The sequence below is a fragment of the Manis javanica genome, chromosome 12 (assembly GCF_040802235.1).
Source record: "Manis javanica isolate MJ-LG chromosome 12, MJ_LKY, whole genome shotgun sequence".
NCBI classification, from domain to species: Eukaryota; Metazoa; Chordata; class Mammalia; order Pholidota; family Manidae; genus Manis; species Manis javanica.
In genome coordinates this window covers 102,000,798-102,023,419 of record NC_133167.1, presented here as the reverse complement: position 1 = coordinate 102,023,419, position 22,622 = coordinate 102,000,798, and the positions used below count along the sequence as shown (strand labels likewise).

At 47.0% G+C, this 22,622-nt stretch overlaps 3 protein-coding genes across 4 annotated transcripts in view; 1 reads left to right on the top strand and 2 right to left on the bottom strand.

The window, feature by feature from the left end:
• The window catches only part of WWC2 (WW and C2 domain containing 2), a 142,393-nt gene extending 126,811 nt beyond the window's left edge, over positions 1-15,582 (top strand). For both annotated transcript variants that reach the window (XM_073219191.1, XM_073219190.1), the window contains exons 21-23: positions 2,456-2,698; positions 11,607-11,734; positions 12,886-15,582. In XM_073219191.1, the coding sequence (XP_073075292.1) occupies positions 2,456-2,698; positions 11,607-11,734; positions 12,886-12,952 (438 nt within the window). In that variant the 3' untranslated portion in view covers positions 12,953-15,582. The remainder of the gene's footprint in view (positions 1-2,455; positions 2,699-11,606; positions 11,735-12,885) is intronic.
• A 229-nt stretch (positions 15,583-15,811) lies between these two features.
• Positions 15,812-17,649, bottom strand: CLDN22 (claudin 22). The gene has a single exon (XM_036996383.2). The coding sequence runs from the start codon at positions 17,361-17,363 to the stop codon at positions 16,701-16,703; it is 663 nt and encodes a 220-aa protein (XP_036852278.2). The 5' UTR covers positions 17,364-17,649; the 3' UTR covers positions 15,812-16,700.
• A 912-nt stretch (positions 17,650-18,561) lies between these two features.
• On the bottom strand, positions 18,562-22,085 carry LOC140843024 (putative claudin-24). The gene has a single exon (XM_073219192.1). The coding sequence runs from the start codon at positions 19,560-19,562 to the stop codon at positions 18,900-18,902; it is 663 nt and encodes a 220-aa protein (XP_073075293.1). The 5' UTR covers positions 19,563-22,085; the 3' UTR covers positions 18,562-18,899.
• Positions 22,086-22,622: the final 537 nt, after the last annotated feature.

The window sequence follows — 22,622 nt, the reverse complement described above, 5'->3', positions numbered from 1 at the left end:
TGGGAAGCTATCTGCTTACTAGTAATTTGTTTAGTAGAATTCCCTAAGCCGTTTTATATCGGCTTACAATGTACCTTTAGAAGCACGAACACTGTTCTAAGCTGCCCGGTGGGGTTTGGGTCCCGAGGAGGCATTCCCGGGAACAGCGGTGGGGAGGAAGGGATGAGCTTCTCTGGTCGGGAGAATCCGAGCAGCTTCACAGGGCCAGTCTGGGGCCTTCTTCCCTGGGTACAGTCTCAAAGGAAAGTGGTAGCTTTGTGGGAAGTAGGGAGGATGGGTACCGGGGGCTGTCGGTAGGTGACATGAAATGACACAGCAGGAAAACACATTCATGGGACAAGGAGGTGTCGAGCTCAGCTAGAGCGTGGTCCTCGTGGATGGGAGGTTGGGAGTAAAGGCTGGAAAGGTGAATTGGGGTCATCATCCTCACCAGTGACTGGCTCAGTGCCTGTGTGCAACCACGCGAGTGACGGACAGCCCTTGGGTGCCCAGTTCAACATCCTAGTGACTTGAAAGTAATGAGCATATTTCTTTTTTCTAAAGGTAGATGCGCTAGCATTTATTCAGCATCAGCATTCTCAGGAAATTTGGAGATGTAGATCTTTCAGATTACCAAACTTGGTGCTTTTAAAGCACCTAAATTTCCATCCTCTTGAATGAAAATTCTCATCTCTTTTACAAGTTGCCTGCATTTTTAAACAGCACATACTCTTAGAGGATGGCAGCACCCTTCAGAGCGATTTTAACCAGAAGTGTTTATGAATTGAGCGGAGCGGACACACAGTCGGGTTACTCATAAACGCAGCTGTGAGAACTACTGAACCAGACAAAGGTCAATCCCAAAACATTTGGGAGACGCCTGTGATTGGCTACTAGAGAAGACAGATAGGGTCTGGTAGAAATGAGAGGGGAAGGTATTCTGATTAGGAGCTATAACATGAAAGGTGTAGAAGCTTAAGGGAGCGAGCATCTGCAAAGATCAGGGGAGGTTTCACCTGCCTGGAGAAGCCAAGCACCAGCCCGAGGCACTGGGGTGGGGAGCACCCGCAGGCATGCAGCGCGGAGCCCGCCCACCCCGGTTTACCAGAGCCCACTGCGCACAGCGCTTCCCGGCAGCGTGAAGGCACGCTGACCGCTGGAGCCCGGTTAAGGATGGCTGATTCCGAACAAGTGAGTCGGTCAAAGAGAATAGAGGTCTAGATGATTCTGCCGTGCAAGAAGTTTGTTAGAGCGGAGGTTGGGGGAAGGGACCCCGCGGTAAGAATGCCACAGGCCGTTGGAGAATGCTACGGCCTTAGTGCCCGGCCAGGAGGCGGTGCAGGAGGAGACAGTGAGCGTTCTTCAGACTTGGGCTGAGGCCCCAAGAGAAGGGATATGCAGGCCTTCTGCCCCCATCTGTCATGAGCACCCCCGTCATTCCAGATCTTCAGGCTGGAATGCTTCTCAGGTTTGATCCCTTGTCTCCCGCATCAAACACGACCAGTTTCTATTCGTAATCTCTTATTTTCCATTCCCTCTGCCAACAGTCTGGGCAAGAAATATTCTCCTTGTTCCCCTCTGCTTACCCAGTCTCACCGAACCTCATCTGAATTCCTTTGCTCGAGCGAGGCTGAGCCACGCCTCGTGCTGCCCTTCCCCTGACCTCCCTTGGTGCGGAGGTGCCCCTTCAGTGCCCTGGTGCGCCCTGCCTCCTCCGGCTCCCCGTCTGCAGTCTTCAGGGTCTGAAGTCGTGTCTTCTCCTCCTGGTGTTTTGCCTACAAACCTCCAGCAACCTTTATTCATACCTATCCGATACTTACGCTTGGTAAATGAAAAGAGCGGCCCCAGGAAGAGTACCGTGAGTCCGCGGGGAGCGGGGGAAGGAGCTGGAACTTAGGCGTATGGACAAGCGGAGGCGGGCCGCGTCTTGGCCCTGCTGACCACCTACGTTCTGGCTGCGCCCAGAGGAAAGGGACCAGAAGGCCTAGGCTGCGGGGAGACAGCATATGGCCTGGAATGCAGGAAATGTGAGCTCCTTGTAATGTATTTGTTTTTCGCAGAGGGCAGGCTTGCGTGATGCGTCGGTGAGGCTAAGCTAGGCTGTCCTAGGGTGACAACTGAAAAAAATCTCAGTGGTTAAAACAGTGAAGGTTTCTTCCCTGCTTAGCCGCTTGTTCATTTCAGGTTGGCCGATGCTCGGCTCCTTGTTCTCACTCAGGACCCGAGCTGATAGGCCTCCATATCTGAATCTGGGCTGTGTCGCTAGCAGGAGACGGAAATACACAAATCTCACCCTGGCTTTGAAAGGCTTTTTGCGTGGAAGTGAGACACATGACCCACTCACCTTTCAGTGGCCAGAGCAAGCCCCTGGCCACTTACGCATCGCTCAAGGAAGCCGGGATGTGCCAGGGAGGAAGGCAGGATAATGCCTACGGGTATCATGAGGTGCCTGTCGTTCGGTTTCCCCCCTACCCAGGCCGTTTGCCAGCCCGCCCTCCGGAGGACAGCACAGGGGTGCTCGGCACGCACGTCCCTCGACCTGGAGCTGGACCTTCAGGCATCTCTCACCCGGCAGAGCCGCCTCAACGATGAGCTGCAGGCCCTCAGGGGCTTGAGGCAAAAGCTGGAGGACCTGAAAGCCCGGGGGGAGACCGACCTTCCCGCGGGCGTGCTGGAAGACGAGAGGTTCCAGAGGCTTCTGAAACAGGCTGAGAAGCAGGTACGGTGTCCCCCGCGTCTGCGCGTCTGTGTGGAAGCCTGCGTGAGGCGGTACCCGGCTTCCCCCTGCCTGCTGACCGCGTCTTGCAGTCCTGGGTCTAGAACGGGAACCCCTTTCCTCCCGTTGTTACAGGCCTGTTTTGCCCAGGGTGTTGCCGAAAGGGGAGCACCGCCACCCGCCACGGTGCAGGTGTGAGGTCCCTGCCCCACAGCTGCCGCCCTGCTGGCACCTGACAGTGGGGGTACATGGCTCTGTCACTGGCTCCAGGAGAGAAATGCTCAACCTGCTTTCTGCTCAGCATTTTACTTGGTCTCCACATGAGGCTTGGCACATGCAGTATTACTTCTAACTTTCACGATAAGTCTTATTTGAATTTTCTCTATGTAGCTCTTCAAGATTCATTAGCCACACCAGTTATAAATGCATTGCTAATTTTAATGATCCTCAGTTTTCACATTGTTTCCTACCTTCAGGAAAGCTCACACTTCGTATGTTGGTGTCCTCCAAGCATTTCACCATACGTTTGTACAAGTATACAAACTAGGAGAAAGTCATTGATTAACAAAATAGGGTCTCTTTAAGGGAATATTTCTGTTGTTCTGTCACCTACCTACAACCAAAATTGTGAAGAGCTTCATCTTTATGAAACTGGTTTGTCCCCTCAAGGTTAGAGTTTATATTTGGGTTTAGGAGCCTGCATTCACATCTGCATATGATATACAAGTGGAATTGTCAACATAGCTGAAATATTACAAAGGCTAAGACATTATTTTCCTTTAACCCCTGCCAATGGAGATGTGAAGTAGATTAGATACTTCCTTAAACTAATAGAAAATTTTGTCTGTAATATAAACTTCTCTTTTTGGCCCAAAGTTATTTTGGGCTTACATAGCATATGGCACTGTAGGGTCACTGAGTCAATCAGCTTGGCTAGCGGTACTAATCCTAGGCGGAGCTCAGAAACTTAAGGAATAAGTCTCAGACTGTTACCAGCAGTTTTTAAAGAATGCGTTGTTTTGTTTTGTTCTGTTTTTTATATCATTAATGTACAATTACGTGAGCAACATTATGGTTACTAGACTCCCCCCAGGTCCCCACCGCATACTAAGGAATGTTTAAGCAGCAAACATACTCTTCTCAGTACCCTATCCCATCTGGAGTGTACAGGCCCAGGGCAGGGATGAGGCCGCCACGGGGCTCCTTCGGTATTAACAGCGCCTTGTGGTAGATATTCCATCCAGTCTTGGTGAGAATCTCCTCTGCCTCCTTGAAGCCTGCTGATCTTGCTTCCCAGCCATGATTTTAGCCTATTTTGAGTTTCGCTTGCCCTGTACCTGCCACCCACATACAGGGTTACCCCTTAACTTACTGGCGAGTAGATAAACACGGCATGGAAAGGTGACAAGAAGCTGACTGTGGGCACTGTTAGTTCCAGCATAGCTCAGCCACCTGCAGGCCTGTGCCCTGCCCTGGGGGTTGGCACAGCTGTGCCGTGGCAGCCCTGGGACCAAGTTCCAGGAGGAGCAGGGTCCAGGGATGTCAGATCAGATCACTTAGGGTTCCCACGCTTCGTACGTGAGCCTCAGCTGTTCTGAAGCAGGAGCTTTAGGCTGTTCCGTTCCCACATCCTATGTGATGTTCACAACCATGATCTAGGAAAATAATGGCGATGATATGGAGAAAGTGGCATATTCCCGCTTCCCAGCCACCAAGATACCTGCCCGCCCTTTGTCCGTCTTCATGGCCATCTACCAACCTCTCGCACTGTTCTTAGTGGCAGGAGTAATCACAGGGACCTCAGGCAGATTTTTCCAAACATAATGTGAAGTTGAGCTAAACTCCCAATAAGTGACCTCTTTGAAAACTATCATCTCTATCATTCAGGCAACCATTTGTGTGGCACAGGTAGCATTTTCCCCTTTCGTCTCCTACTTACTAGCATTTTGATTGTCCTTATTGCAAGCCAGTGTCTAAAGAGGTGCCGGCTGGAAACTGACCAGAGCCAGTGTCTCCATAAAGTGTTTCTCTGGCTGTGGGAGGGGGGTTGCCTCCTTGAAACCCCAGCACAAGCCTGCGCACTGTGCACAAAGCCTGGTGCAGCCAGCCTGGGCTGTGGAGGTGACTTTCATGCCACATGGGATGCCTTTCCCTTTCAGAACAGGCTTCTCTCCCCAACATAGCAATGCTCATTTAGAGGAGGTGGGAACTGGTCGCTTGGACTCAGAAGTGCCCACGAATGTTTCAGAGACCATGGGCTTTTCCGTTTGCATCAAGAATGTAAAATTTCAAGGCTGAAATCTCCTGACTCTTGCCCAATGCAAGACATAAGCAGGTCTGTTCCAGCTCTGGAAAGTGGCTTAAGATGAGTGATGCTTAAAAATTCTTTTCTGTGAAATAGCGCTGCATTTTTATATTTGCAGTTGTTTAGATACTAAGTGATACTTACTTATCCATGATTCTGGCCTCATAATAAACTTGTATGATGGTCATAATCATCTTTACATAAGTTTCATTAGTGATGTTGCTTAGAAATTTAATTATTCCTTAGTAGAGGTTTTCCGGTCTGCGTTGTCTGATGGGCCAGCCATCCGTGGGTTCCATGATCCGCTGGCACACAGAGACACCGAGGGGTAAGAGAAGCCGGAGGAGGACTCCCTGCGACGCAGAGCCCCATACAGATGCTCCTGTCATGCCCCATCATTAGGGGTGCCAACCTGGCTAGCGGAGAGGCAGCCTGAGCCCACAGGGTGGGCCCCAGAGCCTGCTGGCTGCCCCTCAGCTATCCACAGCAAAGGAAGGAAGGATTGCCCCACCAGCCTGCGAGTGTGGCCCCGAGCGATCTCAGGCACGTTATGGCTTCAACAGTGGCGGCTGTGGCAGGTCCCAGGGCTCCGGGAAGGGACATGAGTGCCACTAGGCAGCAGGCAAGGTCGAGAGGCATCAAGAGGATCTGAGCAGAAGGGTTGGAATGTGGGATTCAGAGTGAGGTCTGCATTTTCCAGTTCTCATCAAGAACATCCCAGCTTGGCTAACCATGAAGATGCATCTAAATACCCAAAGGCCATAAGGAGCCGAGGTAGTTTTGTACTCGGCCTTCTGCGCACGAGGGCTCCGTTTTCCTAGATAATCCCTGTGAGCATCACAAGGGGGGCCGGTATCAGCTCCGCATAAAGCACCCTTAGAGGAGTTGAAGCTCCCTGAACAAAACGCTGTTATTGTACACAGTGCAGGGCCAAGCTGTCCAGCGGGCCTGAAGGTAGCCAGTGAAAAGATCCCTGGCACACGTGGAGGTCCTTGGTTAGGGTCTAAGTGAAAGGAAGCGAGGGAAGCGAGTGCCTGTGTGGCCAGGCCTGCAGGCCCATGAGCGTTACCCTCCGGGACCCTCGGAGGCCCTCCCGCCTGGGCTGCTCACTTCACTGACCCTCCCCGTGGCCTTTCCCTGGCCTCCTTCCTCTTTCTCAGCAAACAAAAATAAGTAAATAAAAGCAAATCAGCCTTAACAAATGCCTTCAGAAGCGTGCGTAACTGGGACTTTTGCTTTTTCCCTGCTCAGAGAGGATTTCATGCGCTTATCTGTAAAATGAGAGGGTGGGATTCCGGAACCACCAAGATCCCTTCCAGGTGAAACAGTCTGTGATCTACATGAAATCGGGGCTAATGCGCGAGCAGTGGAAGGGGAGATCCGGAGAAATGTGTGGAGCTGGAGGGCTAGATGGCCCAAAGAACCCAACCTGGGGTGATTCTGCAGCTCGAGGGGCTTCCCCGGGAGGGTATCTGCGCGGTCGCAGGGAGCAGAGCTTTCCCTGCCCAGGCGGAGGCTCTAGGCCCACTGCCCCCCAATGCTTCCTCCGGCCTGGGGGCAGGCACGCAGAGCAACAGGAAAGAAAGCTCACAAAACAAGGTCACTGGGCCCCTTTTGAACTCAATCTGATTCCCCTGAATACAGATGTTTTTTATCTTTTATCTTCACCAGCTCTGTATATGGAGCTAGACTGAGTTACGTACTTTCTCTGCCTGCACTGAAGTTTGTAACAGCAGCTCTGGGAAAACAGACTGTTTCCATGGCGGGCCTGTCGTTGCGGCCGCAGAAGGGGGTAATGACTGCTGACTTATCTCCCCTGCTTGCTCTTCATGTCGACGTCCACTTGTTTCCATGCACGCAGACGCACCACCACGCATACTCACACACCCTTCCTTTCCACCATTTCCCCACAGTGCCGGCATTTGCGAGGTTTTCAGCAGGGTGGTCATAAAATGCCCAGCCATGAGCAAAGCGCCTGCCAAGTGCCATAAAAAATATGGCTCCCAGCAAAGCAGTTAATTGAAGACCACAGCAGATCCTGGACTGGCCCCCCTGTCAGGAGAGCTGTCAGGGCTCAGGGTCGCATTCCATAAGCTTCCTCCTCTGTGGCTGGGTCTGTTTTGTAGCTCAGAATAAAAACAGAATCAGAGTCGGTGTCCTCGTGTGTTTTACGACCCCTTAGGGAGCAGAGCAAGAAACACGGGACTGTAAATTAAGGCTGATTGTGCGGCTCCGTCCTTTTGGCTTCTTAACAGGGCTGCGAGTAAATCACTGGCCCTTTCTGCAGCTTGGGCTCTTGTCACGTAAACTGAAGGTTAATCACCCTCTTCTGGAATCCAGGGCAGAAAAAGTGGTTTCCGATCCTTATGAACCAGGCAGCTTATCATGACTTGTCGGGTGAGAAGGGCAGAGCCGTGCTGTGGGAAGACGTGTTTTTCCAAAGTAGCCTCATGTTGCTTACAAAGCAGAAATTTCTTTTTCTTCCTTAGTGTTTCCCTGTCAAAACGCCAAAGTTCTGTGATGCTAGACTTTTTTAAAACTTAAAATAATACAGATGTTAACATCTTTAAAAGTTAGAATCAAATCTGCTAAGAAAATTATATATTAAAGATATTAATGTACCTCAGTCAACAAACCTTAATGACTACACTGAAGAATTCAGCATGGAGATCTATCTGCCTGCAAGCCGGCTCCTATTTTTTGGCTTTTAACAGTTGATAAAAATGTCACAATATACGCTGTTACCTACATTTTTGGAGAAAGATATAGTGATAGGTAAAGATGGAAATACATATAAATACAGACACAGATGTGGTCTCCAGTGCAGTATGTTCGTATTCAGCAAGGAAAAAAAATTCTTCCTGTGTTCCACGGTCAGTCTTACTTTGCACAAGACCAAAGCAAGTTGCAAAGCGTTTCGTGGTCACCACACAAGTGCTGGTAGTTGAAACTGTCAGCAGCCACTGAGCTACTTAGAGGGACCATGTTAACAGGGCTGCACGGGGGTAAAAGAGACCAACACTGAACAGGGTCCCGGGGTCCTGTTGTCCATCTGATCCAATAAAATGTATTTTCCTGGGGAAACTGGTCCAGATTTTCTTGCCTGAGGATCTCTAGCATGTACCTTCCTCCTCTGGCTTTTCTGATGTGTCCATTGTCAAGTCAATGAGCAGGTGGCCATTCTGAGATTGGTGTATTCATGCTGTAAGTTACCGAGAATTAGAATAGTAGCAATACATTAGTATAACTACTGATTTACTCATTTGCTATACCACAAACTGGTAAGTCATTGTTGTGTTTACTGTATAAGTAGATCCTTACCTGGGACCTAATGAAAAATCATCCGTTTACTGAACATAAGACTCACAACTAAGAAATCACATTTGTCCCTTTGAACTTGAATTACATAAATTCAGAAGCTCTGAGTGACAGCTAAACTCAATTACAAAATAATCAAGAGAGAATTGTTACTGAACAAATAAATATAGGCCACTTTTCTAAACAGAATCTTTCAAAACAGGGAGAGGAAAGGGAAGTAAAAAAACATCTGGAAAAGTATGGTTTGCGGTGAGAAAATCAGAAGATAACTTCAGTAGATTATTGTCAGCCAAGTGCTAGGCATGCCCTGTGTCGGATATGTAGCTTTCCATAAAGGGGCATGTGTATAATTGACTCCTCATAAGTACTTGCCAAATACGTAATTTTTGAAAAATATCACCTTTCCTAAAAGTTGCATGGCATTTTCATTTTCAAATTTAAAGTGAGTTTAGTGTACTTTTGTTTTGAGAATATTTACAAAATTTTTAATTAATTCATCAATTTAAAATGAACACACATCGATTGTAACAAATCCAAATAACACAAAGCTGTATAAAGCAGTAAGTAGAGGTGTCCCCCAGGGCCCCCTGCACCCCACAGCACGGTATTTGTCCTTGCAGCTCTCCTTTAGGCCACATGTGGGTGTCAGTGTTATTTGGAAGGGTCACGCAAAAATAAGATCTTAAAGACATTGTTCTGAAACTTGGTTTTTTCCCCCACTTTAATTCTACTAATACGTGATGAACAGCTTTCCCCATTAGTAAATGTTTCTGTAATTCATTATTCTGAACCATACACTGGAGTAGATATTTAATTACTGAATTACTCTACTAATGTCAATTTCCCGAATTTTCATTTACTCACGATGTGGACACGAACCTTCCCCTGCATTTTGGGTACCTTTTGGGTCTCAGCAGCGTTCCAGAGCCGGAATTCCTAGTGGCAGAAGGGCTGTCAGCTTGGCTGTGAATCAGTCAAAGAGCTTGACTTTGTCATGTCTTCTAAGCCAGAAGGAAGATCCTGTTTGACTTTCTCGCCACTAACTCGGCCTGATACAGTGGCTGCATGTGGGAAGACAAGATCCTTCACTCCATTTATGCCAGCAACCAGTCTTGTCTCATTGTAAAGTTTTTAACGGCTTAAGTTGGTCACAGAAGTAGCGGGCTTTTCAAGCACAGAAGGGTCCCAGTGATGGGATTGTCCGTTCGTGTAGGCTGCGGCTGCCGCCCTCAGCAGAGCTATTGTTCCGTCCATCTTTTTGTGCCAGCTGCTTTGTTCTGGCCTGAGTTGATCTCCCTCTTGAAAGACTTTGCTCTACACTGCAAACCAGCACCAGTATTCTAAATGCTAAGCAGGGCCACATTTGGTACTCTGTTATCATAGCGCCGTGAGCACCTTGTAGGACCTTGGGTATAGCAATGACTTAAGAAATAACAAGAAGCCAGCCTAAAAGGCTGCATAGGCCATATGATTCCAAGCAGAGGACAGCCTGGAAAAGGCAAAACTAAGGATACAATAAAACAATCAGTGTTTGCTAGGGGTTAGTGAGGAAGGAGGAATGTATAGGCAGTGAAGCCATCCTGCAGGACGTTATAATGGTAAATGCATGTCATTATACACCTGTCCAAACTCAGCACACAGCACTGAGAGTGAACCCTCATGTGGACAGCGGACTTCGGGGGATGATGACGTGTCGGCGTACACACTCACTGATTGTAACAGATGTACACTCTCGTGCAGGATGTTCAGAGTGGAGAAGGTTATGTTCATGTGCAGGCAGAGGGTCTGTGGGAAATCGCTGCACCTTCTGCTAAGTCTTGCTGTGAAGCTGAAACTAACAGCTATTTTTTTTAAAGTGAGGAATAAGATTTGTTAATGCAGAGAAGAATTTACAATATATTAATTTTTTAATAATTACTAAACAACTTCTAGTCATTGTTACTGTTTTTCTCTCCCACGGAACGTCTGTCTCCCTGGCGCCTAGTACAGTACCTGGCTTAGAGTCAAAACAGCAGTAGCTAAACACTGAAATGGTAGAGCGGATGGTGTGTTGGCTATTGCTCCGAGTACTTTGTGTATATTTGCTCACTGAAACTTCACAAACACTTTAGGAGTCACTCCTTCCTCCCAGTTTACAAAGAAGAAACCCCGATTCACAAAGCTAGGAAATGTCAGAGGTGAAATTTCAACCCAGGCAAGCGGAACCAGAATCTGTGCCCATCACCACTCATACCACGTTTCTCTAGGAGGCAGTCAACAAATATTTGTTGATCGGATGAACACATGAGTTAAATGAACGAATGGAACGGAAAAGTACCTTTCACTAGTTTTTATCATCCCATTTTTATTTTTAAATTCATTAACTTTTAATTAAACTTAAAAATCAATGAATTGAATTAGATTCAATTAGAAAGTAAATTTAATCATAAATAAAAAACTTAAATGATTTTAAATTTAGTTTAGTTAAAAGCTAATGGATTCATTGATTACATTTAATTAATAAATTTGTTAAGATCTGTTCGTTTTAAAAAATAAAACATTGAGCACTTGTGCAAAATACCCAGTATCCATCAGCAGGAGCACAGATAATAAACTGCGGTTAAGTCCCACAGTGGAATATTAAACAGCAATGAACAAGCGAAGACAATTGCATGTGGTGGCCTGTGTGATTCTCATAACACGGTGTTGAACAAAAGAAGTCAGAGCCTGAAGAGTAGCTGCTGGACTGTTCCATTTCTGCCCAGGACAGAGGAGGCCTAAGTTCCCTGCACTGTTAGAGGGCAGAATCCCGGTCACCCTGGGTGCTCCCAGCCAGGAGGAAGGGAGGCCCTGAGGCCTGCAGATGCTTCTTTGTCTGGTGCTGGTTGCGGGGCTGTGTTCGATTTGCAGAGGTTCTCTGAGCTATGCACGTGTATGCACTGTTATGGTCTGTACATTCTACGTTTTAAAATGACTAAGATAGAAAAAACAGTTGAAAAGGTGAATTTTAAGAGGTTAAAAGTGTATTCACCAAAATACTGACAGTAGATATTTCCTGGACACAGTGCTCTTATTGAGGGTGCTTAGATGTGATAAACGACCACATACGCTTACGTGATACGATTTCTTCACAGCGATAAACTCAAACTGTTGCCGTCAGCCTGAGAGTGGCATGGGGCACTGTCCCTGGGGTGAGCAGGACACCTGGCCGCTCCAGAGCTGTCTGCAATCCTGGGAGCCTCATGGCACGTCTCCAGGAATTCCTAATGAGTGTTTTAAGAGGGTTTTGTGTCTTTATTTCCTCACCAGGCTGAACAGTCAAAAGAAGAGCAGAAGCAAGGCTTGAATGCGGAGAAATTGATGAGGCAGGTCTCCAAGGACGTGTGTCGGCTCCGTGAGCAGAGCCGGCAGGTGCCCCGGCAGGTGCAGAACTTCAGGTGAGCCGCCCGCCCACCCGGGCACTTGCTGGCTGTCCCCTGGTCTGAACTACGAGGTCATTCCTCTCTGAGTCCGCCAGAAATGGTGTCAGGACCCGAAACGCCAAGTCCTCACCCTCAGCTCGAAGGGATGAGCTCTATTTGCTCCCTTCTGAGGTACTGACCGTGCTGGCTGGGGTCCTACCCTGCTGAAAGCCTGGTTCCCAGACCCCCCCAGTGACCCCACACCCCAGTTAGCACATCCCACTGAGAAATCAATGCAGGCTACAAAAAGGCACAGAGAAGTCCTGTGTTGTCAGGGTTTTGTTCACTCATTCAACAGACGTGCCGTGGATACCCTGTAAGTCATGCACTGGCAACCAGAGATAGGGGGAGGTCAGCCGCACACAGGGAAGGCTCTGGCCACAGGCCTGAGACCCAGAGAGTGCACAGGAGGTGGCTAGTCTATGCCTAGGGTCCACAGCAGCCAGCAAGAGATTAGAGGAGAGGCGGGGTTTGCCCCAGGGGGGAGGATGGGGGCGAGCCTTCCAGACACTTGGGGCGGTAGGCCTGTCAGTGGCATCAATGCGGGAGGGACCAGCAGGGACAGAGGCCAAGAGCCTTAAAGTCAGTGCCGAACTCTGTGTGGTAGAGCCACCTGAGTAGGGCTCAGACCACACGGGGCCTGGTGTGCTGCGCTGAGGGTTTTCAACTGCGATTTTAGGTGGTAAGGGAGCCAGCAGGTCCCCCAGCAAGCACAGGGAGTGGTGGGGTCAGACCTGATGTGGGCAGACCGCAGAGGCCCTGTGGAGAGGGCCAGGGAGGGGACTGGAAAGGGGGAGCCCAGCAGGGTGACGGGGGTATGCCGTGGGCCAGGTGGGGCACGGTAAGGACCCTGGAGAGAGGAGCAGATTTGAAGTGAGGACACAGCTGTGCTTTTGGACAGAGCAGCTAAACAATTCCAGTAGGACAGCCCAGGTGACAATGGCCGGCGGACAAGGAGAAATAAAATCCTACAGCCAGGATTCAGGGCTCATGGGAGATGAAAATGGGAGTCTTCACCCAACATGTGGTGGTTTCATCGACAGAAATGGCTCAGACCTCCCAGAAAATGTGGAAGTGTGTTTGAATCATCATCCTTAAGTCAGCTTATTTGTCACCCCTGACCCTAGGGAGAAGATTGCCTACTTCACCAGAGCAAAGATCAGCTTCCCATCCCTGCCAGCTGACGACGTGTGATTACACGGCTGAGGAAGTCAGCCCTTCACCTGCTCATTTCCCAGGGAGGGCGAAAGACTGAACACTGGCCTTGTTTGGGTTGGGGGGTGGTGGGAGGGATCTTTTGTAACATAACTGCCAACCCTTAAAGAGGTTTTCTTTCACAGCAGATCTTCAACGTGTTAATTTGTAAAGTACCTTAAATATAATTCTTATATGTTTAAAAAAGAAAAATTAGCTGACCCAACTGGGAGAATCTGGTACCCAGACACTGTACAGTCTGTATTGCCGGTGGGCTGTATTCTGTAAAAATGGAATCCGGGCAGCCCCCAGCGTGTATCCTGTTGAACCGACTATAGAGAAATAACTCAGTTTCACAGAAGGTGGCTTTTGCTTTTCCTCTGTTGTCTGGTGAGTGTGAAGCTGGCAGCCAGCCATGCACATTCTGTACTGGAGAGCAGCTCTCTGAGTGTGCAGGTAACCTGAGTCGGAGCTTCAGTGCCGAGTCCCAGGCCCACGCGGGGCAGGGGCTGCACACACTCCGTCACGTGTGTGGAAACACTTTGTTTCCTTAAAACAATTTCCTTTTTGTCCTTTTCTGTTTGTCTAAAGAAAACAGAAACCAAATGCTGAGTGCAAGGATAGAAGAACACAAAGGAGCAGCAGTCCTGGCTCTGCCGAAGGCCTCATGGTTTATGACCATAAGCAGAGAGCCGGGCGCCCGGGAACCACACACACAGGCTCAGCGGCCGGTGCGAACCCAGCCTGGCTGTGCGCAAGTGGTCAGATGGGTTGCACTGGTGGTGTTTGGCCTCCGTGTGAGGATGGAGCCACGCAGAGGTCCAGTGGCCAGTGTTCTAAGGACCAGCGGCGCCGGTCGCGTGAGGGGAGACATGACTGCTCAGGTGGTGGACAGGAACAGAGGGGAGGGGTCTGGACTGAATCAGGGAGGCCAAAAAATGCTTGGATTACCTTATTCAACAGATTTCTCCCTTTTTCTAGGAATTACTTTGCAGCCCCCATTTCCAGGAGATCCTGTCTCTCTTCTGTGGTAAGGACAGTTGGAGGCAGAGAAGCATGTGCCTGGGGAGATTATTAATTTGAAGTATAGACTGTCATTTGCTTAAAAAAACACTTTCTCGATGAGCGAGTTGTAAGAGAGAAACGAACTGAAGTGCCCTCCATGGTGGGGTTTTAGCTCACCGCCCCCACCCAGGCACTTCTTAAACACATCCCCAGTATAGCCCTGCCAACATAAAGACTTTTAAAATAAAGAGTATTTATGCGATTTAAACCACACTTATTACTTAGTCCATCATACTGGAAGAGGCAGGTTTTGGTTAACCATCAAATATAGCAAACTAAATCAATTTTTTTTTGGAAATGCAAGAATCATCTTAAAGGAATGGGCCCCTTAATAAAAAAGTTCTGTTCCTAAGCTAGAATCCTCATTAGCAAGAATTTTTCTTTTCTTGAAAGTGATTATACAGATTTTGGAAAGTTCATTTTACCACAGTCAAAATTCAAATCAAGCAATTTCTGAGCCTAGAACTTTAATTATGTTTTCTTTAAGTGTCTCCCACCACTTATGTACAAATGTCTTTGAAGCTCTAACTGAATGTGACCCTGCTTTGAAGAAAACCCAGCCTCGTGGAGTAACTGGGCACAGCCCTTCCTGGCTGCCCAATGGGTTAGATGACCAAGGACAACTAGAAAAAGAGCACCATTCGTCCTTGTCAAGGTCAAATGTGAAAGACAGAAGTTTATTTAATGTAGAGTTAAATGAAGGTCAGCTGTTTTCAGCTTCTTAGTTTGACCATGAAAAATGTTTATAGAATTATGTGTAGTTGTACCGTACGATTTTATTTTCTTCATTTATTTATTTACGGTCTTATTTATGTACTGTTTAATATATAGTTCAGTTCTGGCCATTTTAAATGTTTGACATAGAAGAGGCTATATTGGAATATTTACAGCTTTATAAATCTTCATCAGATTAGCTGTTAACTTTTTGTAATACAAAAAGTTTCAGGCAAGTATAAAAGAATAAAATCTGTCTCAGGCTGGTCGTTAACAGTTGTGTCCAAAATGTTTTGGGTTTTATTTTATAACATTTGCTCATTTCTAATATGAAAGACAAAATTACTTTAATATAATCGTTTTCCACACTTTAAAAATCAGCAATAGTGTTATGTATTTATAGGCAGCTTTTAACAATCCTGTCATATTTGTACTAACCCCAATGATTCACAGTGACAAACCATTTTAATAACTTGATCACAAAACCATATGGACAATATGAATTTTAATATAAATACTATTTTTTAAGGTAGAATTTATTCTGCACAGGGTAAAACAAATGTAATATTTAGTTCTCAAGTTTGAATTATCACTATGTTATTACAGTTTTGTATATCAGAATCTAAGTGTTACAGGTACAAACAGAATTTTGCTAGCCGAATGAACAAAGTTTAGCTGAATCTTTCTGTAGCATGCAAATCAAATAAATTTTTTTAAAAATTTTTGCTATTACTTTATAATTGTATTAAATATCAAAAGCTCAGGACTGAACTAAATATTTAATCAGGTTAAATTCTGACTATATTTCTGTTTTAATTTGTACAAGTATGCAAATACATCACATAGATTAACTTTGGTTTCTGCACTTCTCTTGTGTTTGTGGGTGGAAAAAAAGTTCAGCGTTTTGTTTTGTTTTTTAAACAAAGACACGTGTTGCCTAATACTTTATTTCAGTGTCATATATTGTTCAGCTAATTTCCCTGAATGGCACAAAACACAAGAATTTACTTGAACCATGCCGAGCAAACCTAAAATCTTTCATGAAGAATTCCCTATTCCAGCAGTTTGTTGTGAATAGTTCTTGATTAGACAGTATTACTCTAAAAAAGACAGAGTGTGTCCACCGTGCGTGTGGAATGAAGGGCTTCCAAACAGGAGCTCTGTCATCACCACCCATCCCAACCCAGAGCAGCAGTCGAGAAGGTTCTGGGCCTGACCTTCAGTGCACACTGGCTGCTGCGAGCCAGGCACAGCCAGGTGCATTGGCCTTCTTCTGCAGAGCGCAGGACTCAGAAGCAGCAGCACATTTGTGGTGCCTTTCATGTGACTTCCAAAACACCAGATTGCCTGCCCTCCTCTGTTCTGACATAGAAAGGAAGGCATGAAAGAATGTGGCTGACTTTTGGAGAAGGCTCTGTACCGGCACTGAGAGTTCCGATTGAAAAGGAGGTGATGTGTCCCATACCTCTCCCCACTCAAGCTTTCAAAGAGCCAGCAATTTTTTCATGTAATCAGACGTCATGCATTTTAAATAAATACCCAATGAGGCTTGAGTTTCAGGATAATAGGTGGTCCTAAACACTTGAAAGAAGTAAATGATTAGCAGAATCATTTCCAATTGCCAAAATGATTCATCTCTATGAATAACACCTTCAGGATACGTAAGTACTCAGAATGTTTTATTTACCAGTTCTGTGCAATCACTAAGTCTATTTTAAAGTGAAGAAAACTCATCCACAGTAATGAGCATGATTGCTATTGAGCCTTGAGTGGTTTGGGTCTCAGAGTAGAAGATAAAAGTCGTTTACCATCTAAGAAAGAAATTATAGTTTAAGAAGCTAATAGCCACAGGAAAAATGCATCTAGAAAATCAAAAGTACTGAATGGGTGAGTATGTAGCAGAAAATCCTACCAAATTCAGAGAGAAGCAAGTATCCCTGAAGAGCAGAGACCACGGATCCCTTCCGGCTTAGACTTTCAGGTGGGTGTTTGTCATCTCTAGGTGCTGACGGTGGTGGCGCCTTTCTGCAGTGGCATAGGGCCCCGCAGCTGCAGGAGCTGGGGAGGAGCAGGCTGTGCAGTGGAGCAGACACCCTCCCAGGAGCAGACAGAATCCAGCGAACCAGCCCAGGAAGAGGGCTTCCCCAAACTCCCACCTGGGCACAATCTCTGGGATGGTCTCATCCCAGAACTCCCGGACTGTCACGTGTGCCACCCAGGAGACCGGGACCAGGGCCGTGATGCCTGCCGTCCAGAACAGGATTCCCCCCAGGAGTAACAGTCGCTTCCTGACATCCTGCTGTCTCTCTCCAATTCTCAAGCAGTCCAGGCCGAAGCCAGAGACCAGCAGTCCCAGGAGTCCCAGCCCATTCGACAGGAACATTAAAATCCTGGAGATCCTGAGTTCGGCAGGCAAAGCCAGGAGAGAATCAAAGTCCTTGCACTGCCTGCCACCTTCCTCCTGGATGATGCAGGCTTGCCAGAGCCCCATGGTCCAGGTCTCCATTTCATTTAAGTCCAGGTTGAGGTTCTTCCATTGTGGCAGGTAGTTTGTGAGGCAGGATAAAACCCATCCCAGCGAAGATACTGAAATTCCAGCTAATTGTGCCACAGTTCTGAATACTAAAGCCATTACAAAGTCCCTCGAGCGTTAGCCAAGCTAACTCTTGCCTCTTAGGAGCTGTGGGAAGCAGTGTGACACTTAGGTTATCACTTAGGAGCTCAGAAATATTTCTTCATTGTGTATACAGGAGGATTCTTGCCAGAGCTCTTATTGTTTGATTCCATGTTGAATAGGTCTCAGAAAAGGACAGGGAAATAATTCTGTAAACCAGTAATGCCGAGGTGTGGCCAAGATCATGTTCATGTTCTATGGGCTGAATTTTGTAGTAAACAGCTTGTCCCCGAAGTAACATTATGTGGTAATAAACCTTTCATTGTTAACATATAAATGGCTTTCTTGCTGTTCCCAGCCTTTCTAACAAGTCAAAAGAATTCAGAACTCTAAGCACAACCTGTTTTATTGACAGTTTGAGTTCAACTCCTTCCGCTTTATATCTTACTAACTGCATGTGTCAGATTTTCATCTGTTGTAGCTCTCCTGTTTCAGTGCCTATGTTGTGGGGAGACTGAGTGCTATCATTTAAAAAAAAACAGTTTCAAGGAAAGTTATCTCCTAATCAAATCAATCTTATAAGAAATCTCCAGACCTTAACTCAGGTCGAATTTTTTTAAATCCCCTAAGCTACATATACCACATAACAGGAAACAACCCTGAACTAACCGTCAAGTCTGTTCACCTCTGTGCCTTTCTGTCTCATCCACGCAGGTGTGTGTAATACTTGGGGTTTTTTGTTTGCCGAAGGATGATTTCTGTGCATTGGGAAATTTAAGCAATAGGATTTTGTAGGTTAGAACTAACATCTCTGTATGGTTCACCACTAAAATGTGTATCCACATGCTTGCAATTTGTAATTAAATGAAGGGAAATTTTTATTAGAGCAAATGAGCTGTCAGTATTGATATCAGGCAAAAAACTTTTAGAATTCTCTTTTTAAAACATGAAGCTTTGAGGGAAGAGATGAGAGAGGAGATTGGCCAGGAATTTGAATCTGAGAGTATCCTGAAGAACTGAAAACCTTCAGCCTCATAAAATCCTGTCCCACAGGCCGCCTGGGAATTTCCTAAACACAAACCACGTCTGCTCAAAGACCAAGGCCATTGTCTCGGTCAGTGGAAATAACACTCTTCGAGAGGCTGAACATGTGCCTTTGCTAATGCAAAAGGCTTACAAGATTTCAGATTGTTCCCCTTTTTTCCTTAGGAAACAGAAACATTATCACCTACAGATAGCCACAAAAAAAGTTTCTAATATAAAATTAACACATTAATGCTTAATATTGATTATATTGGACCACCACCACATTTTGATTTAAATAACCTAATCAGTGGCGTTTTTTGCTCTGATCTCTGTAGTGCTCCCCATAATAATTTTTTTGTACATCTAAGATTTGCCTCTTCTCCAAATTTTGGGGGGTGGGAGAATCTAGTAGAAAAGTAGTTATTTAATAAGAAAATGTGATCACAGATTGAATTATGTAACAAAGACCCCTTGATCACATAGACCTTTACATCACAGTAGATGTATAAAGATGCATCTCTGTGGTCCTTACACTTTGGGGTCCTCTATTCCATCGTGCAGGTATGGGCACTGAGTTCGCCTTTCTGCAGCGGCATAGGGCCCCGCAGCTGCAGGAGCTGGGGAGGAGCAGGCTGTGCAGTGGAGCAGACACCCTCCCAGGAGCAGACAGAATCCAGCGAACCAGCCCAGGAAGAGGGCTTCCCCAAACTCCCACCTGGGCACAATCTCTGGGATGGTCTCATCCCAGAACTCCCGGACTGTCACGTGTGCCACCCAGGAGACCGGGACCAGGGCCGTGATGCCTGCCGTCCAGAACAGGATTCCCCCCAGGAGTAACAGTCGCTTCCTGACATCCTGCTGTCTCTCTCCAATTCTCAAGCAGTCCAGGCCGAAGCCAGAGACCAGCAGTCCCAGGAGTCCCAGCCCATTCGACAGGAACATTAAAATCCTGGAGATCCTGAGTTCGGCAGGCAAAGCCAGGAGAGAATCAAAGTCCTTGCACTGCCTGCCACCTTCCTCCTGGATGATGCAGGCTTGCCAGAGCCCCATGGTCCAGGTCTCCATTTCATTTAAGTCCAGGTTGAGGTTCTTCCAATGTGGCAAGTAAGTCGTGATAATGGATAAAACCCATCCCAGTGAAGATAATAAAAGTCCAATGAATTGCATTGCTGCTCTAAAGACTAAAGCCATTGCAACAGGTCTTAGGACCGTCGCCACCCCTATAGAGTTGCTGTCTTTGTGGTTGGCAGTAGTGTGATGACCAAGGTTCTATGCTACCCGGAGTATAAGCTGTGGGCATTAACTCTTCGGGCACTCTGAAATACGTTTTTGTTCTTGAATATAATGTTTCACGTAAAGGACGAATGACTCTGTTAAAACTATGAATTAGGCTTTCTGATAAGGATTTGATCTGTTACCTTCCAATTTGCTTGGTAAAATTATATCCCCAATGCTTGATGAATCTAAGTCTAAGGATGAACAAAGAGGGCTCTATGACCCCTCACCCTAAATACAACAGAAATCTTTGTGCTTCAATATGGATTAATTAGATTTTAAGTGGTGATAAAAGGCCAGCTCTTTCAACAACAGGACTTCATTGTAAGAGCTGAATCTGAGATTTCAGGGATGCAGAACAAGACCTTGTAAAGAAAGGTAGACTGTTCCCCTAAAATCTTTATTCTTCTCGGACTTCCTTAACCTACACAAGAGCCTGGCCCGCGTTCCTGCATGTCACAGGGACTCAGTTGGGACTTGGCAGGAAAGGTTCCTCAGATTCCTTTGAAAGGTAGAGGCTGGGTCACTGGGTTCATTTAAATGAAATGACCATGGCTGATACCCTGAGGTGCTAAATGAAGAAGAGAGGGTCCTGGGAAGTTGTGGACTGTGCTCTGAAATGTTCTCCATCCTAGGGCAAAGCATGATTTCTCAGTATGTGAGACATGTTTTTCATGCAGAGCTGAGCTGTCTTCCTGGCCAGTGAAGCCCCATGGACAGAGCAGCAGGCGTGCAGACCCTCAGAGGCTGGGACAAGAGGCCACATGCTCCAAAGGCCTGGAGCTTCTCCGGGTCCTGCATAGCCCAGCTCCGCTCCAGGGCCTCTGGTGTCCCGCACCCTCAACGGGACGGCAGGACCCGATGAGCCTGTGCCAGACAAAATGAGCAGGTCCGTCAGGAAGATTCCAAGTGGTGAAATGGAACTATGCCCAGGGTCAGCGAAGAGCTTTCCTGATGTTGCTCAATAGATTAAGAAACAGACCCCCGATCTGGACATATCCAACGGAAGCCCAAGAGCCAGGTTAGCTGAATGGTCCGTTCTTTAGCATTTTCCATCATTTTATGTCAAAGAAGAAGATGAATTCTTTCTTAGCTTTTACACATGTTCAGAATCCCTTAGCAGAGATTGCTGTCCTCTGTGTACTAAAATAAAGAAGCTGTTTATTGCACTGAGTTATTGCACAAGGATGTAAGGGTCCAGAAAGGGCTAGAGATTTGCCCAGGGCCTGGTAGCCATGGGGTAACGGCGAGCTAGAGCCCCCCCCACCCAAGGACACAGGCAGAATGAGGCTCTCGAGAACAATCGTTAGCAGTTCAGGGAGATGATTCTTCATGTCGCTTTGAGATGTTTCTTGAAAATGGAGTGGAACGGAATTGGCCACTCTGTGAGGTGAGCTCTCTGCCCCAGCAGGGCTTGCAAACGGCTGCTCTCACTGGCAGGGCTGTTGACATGTGTGCTGTAGTGAGGGTCGGACCCAGATAACTAAGTGCCTTTTCAACATATTTATTCTTTCAACCTTCGGAGAAATATTTTTGAGCCCCTCCTACTGTCCAGTCAGTAAGTGCCGAGCTTAAGCGGTGTGTGTGGGGTCCACCAAGGATTCTGAGGGGTCTCAGACCTGAGCTCCTGGCCTCAAAGATAAGGGGCCTGGTTCTCAAATGGTCAGCTTCAGCAGGAGCCATGTCCCTACTGCACCGACCTCTTGATTTTTGCTGTTTGGCTCAAGTTGATGTCTCTGACACATGGGTGTGCTCCGCGTGTCTTCCTGTTCTGGTCCCCCAAACTCCACCAGTTGAATGACTCTCAGGCCTCCACTTAGGACTTTGGCAGTTAAAAATGTATATACATTGTTTTTAAAATGAGTGGCACTTATCACTTGATTGGATTGATTTATGATCACCAGGCGGTCTGTTAGTGAAGCGACTGTGAGACTCATTGAAATGTTTTGGAGAGAAGGAAGAGGAAAATGACCCAGGCCTTGCCCATTGGAGTAAAAAAAAAAAAAAGTGGAGGAGGGGAATGAAAAGATTGTATGGAAAAATATATCACGGATATAAACTGCAAGTGCCCTGGGTACTTTAACACATGTGCCTGGGTCTGTAAACTGGCACCCAGTGGCTTCCTGTGTCAGGAGCTTTGGGAAGTCGGCCCCAGAAAGTGAATCCCACTGGCCTGACCATTTTGTTCAGGACGTTCTTGGGGTGAAGCAGGTGGCAGGAGGGGTTCAGCTCAGCAGAGCACCTAGGGAACAGATTGGGGAGGAGTGTGTGGGTGCCTCCAGGGGCCTCACTGTTGCCATCTTCCAGCCCCCAGACCAGCAGGGTGTCTGGATGCACCCCAGGATGCGCTGCACACGCCGTCATCTGCTTTATGAGTGACTCCAGGGCGCGCTCAGTCAGGTTCAGGCTGTGGTGTTTAAGAGAGGAAGTAGGGAAACCTAGTCAGTGTTAACTTGATCCCTCCATGCCTGTGCTGGCGTGGAACAAATGTGTGCATTTCCCCCAGCAGGTCTGAAAGCCCTTTTTCATAGCTGGGTGTGTGGGTGGAGTAAGCCTTCTGAAAGCCTCATCTATCTGATGTTTCTGTCTTCTAAGGCCTCGGCTGAGATTTTATTCCAAGCCTTAAAAGGACTAATGCTTAAAAAAATAATGTGACCTCTCAGGTCTCAATAGTGAAGGGAACATCCTGTGTGCAGCAACCGAGCAGAGTATAATAATAAAAATGGCCTGGAACTTACGGAGCACTTCCTGCTTGCCAGGCACTAGGATAAGGGCTTCATCTGTTAACTTGCTTATCCTCATGAGAACCCTATGATGTAGGCACTATTACTGCCTCCATGTAACAGATAAGCAATCCGAGGCTTAAGGAAGCCAATTAGCCTGCCACGCATGCAGCAAGATTTCAGCGCAAACTTAACACCGAAGTCCAGGCCTTAATCATCTCATGCAACAAAAAACCATCTTGGGCCATTGTCA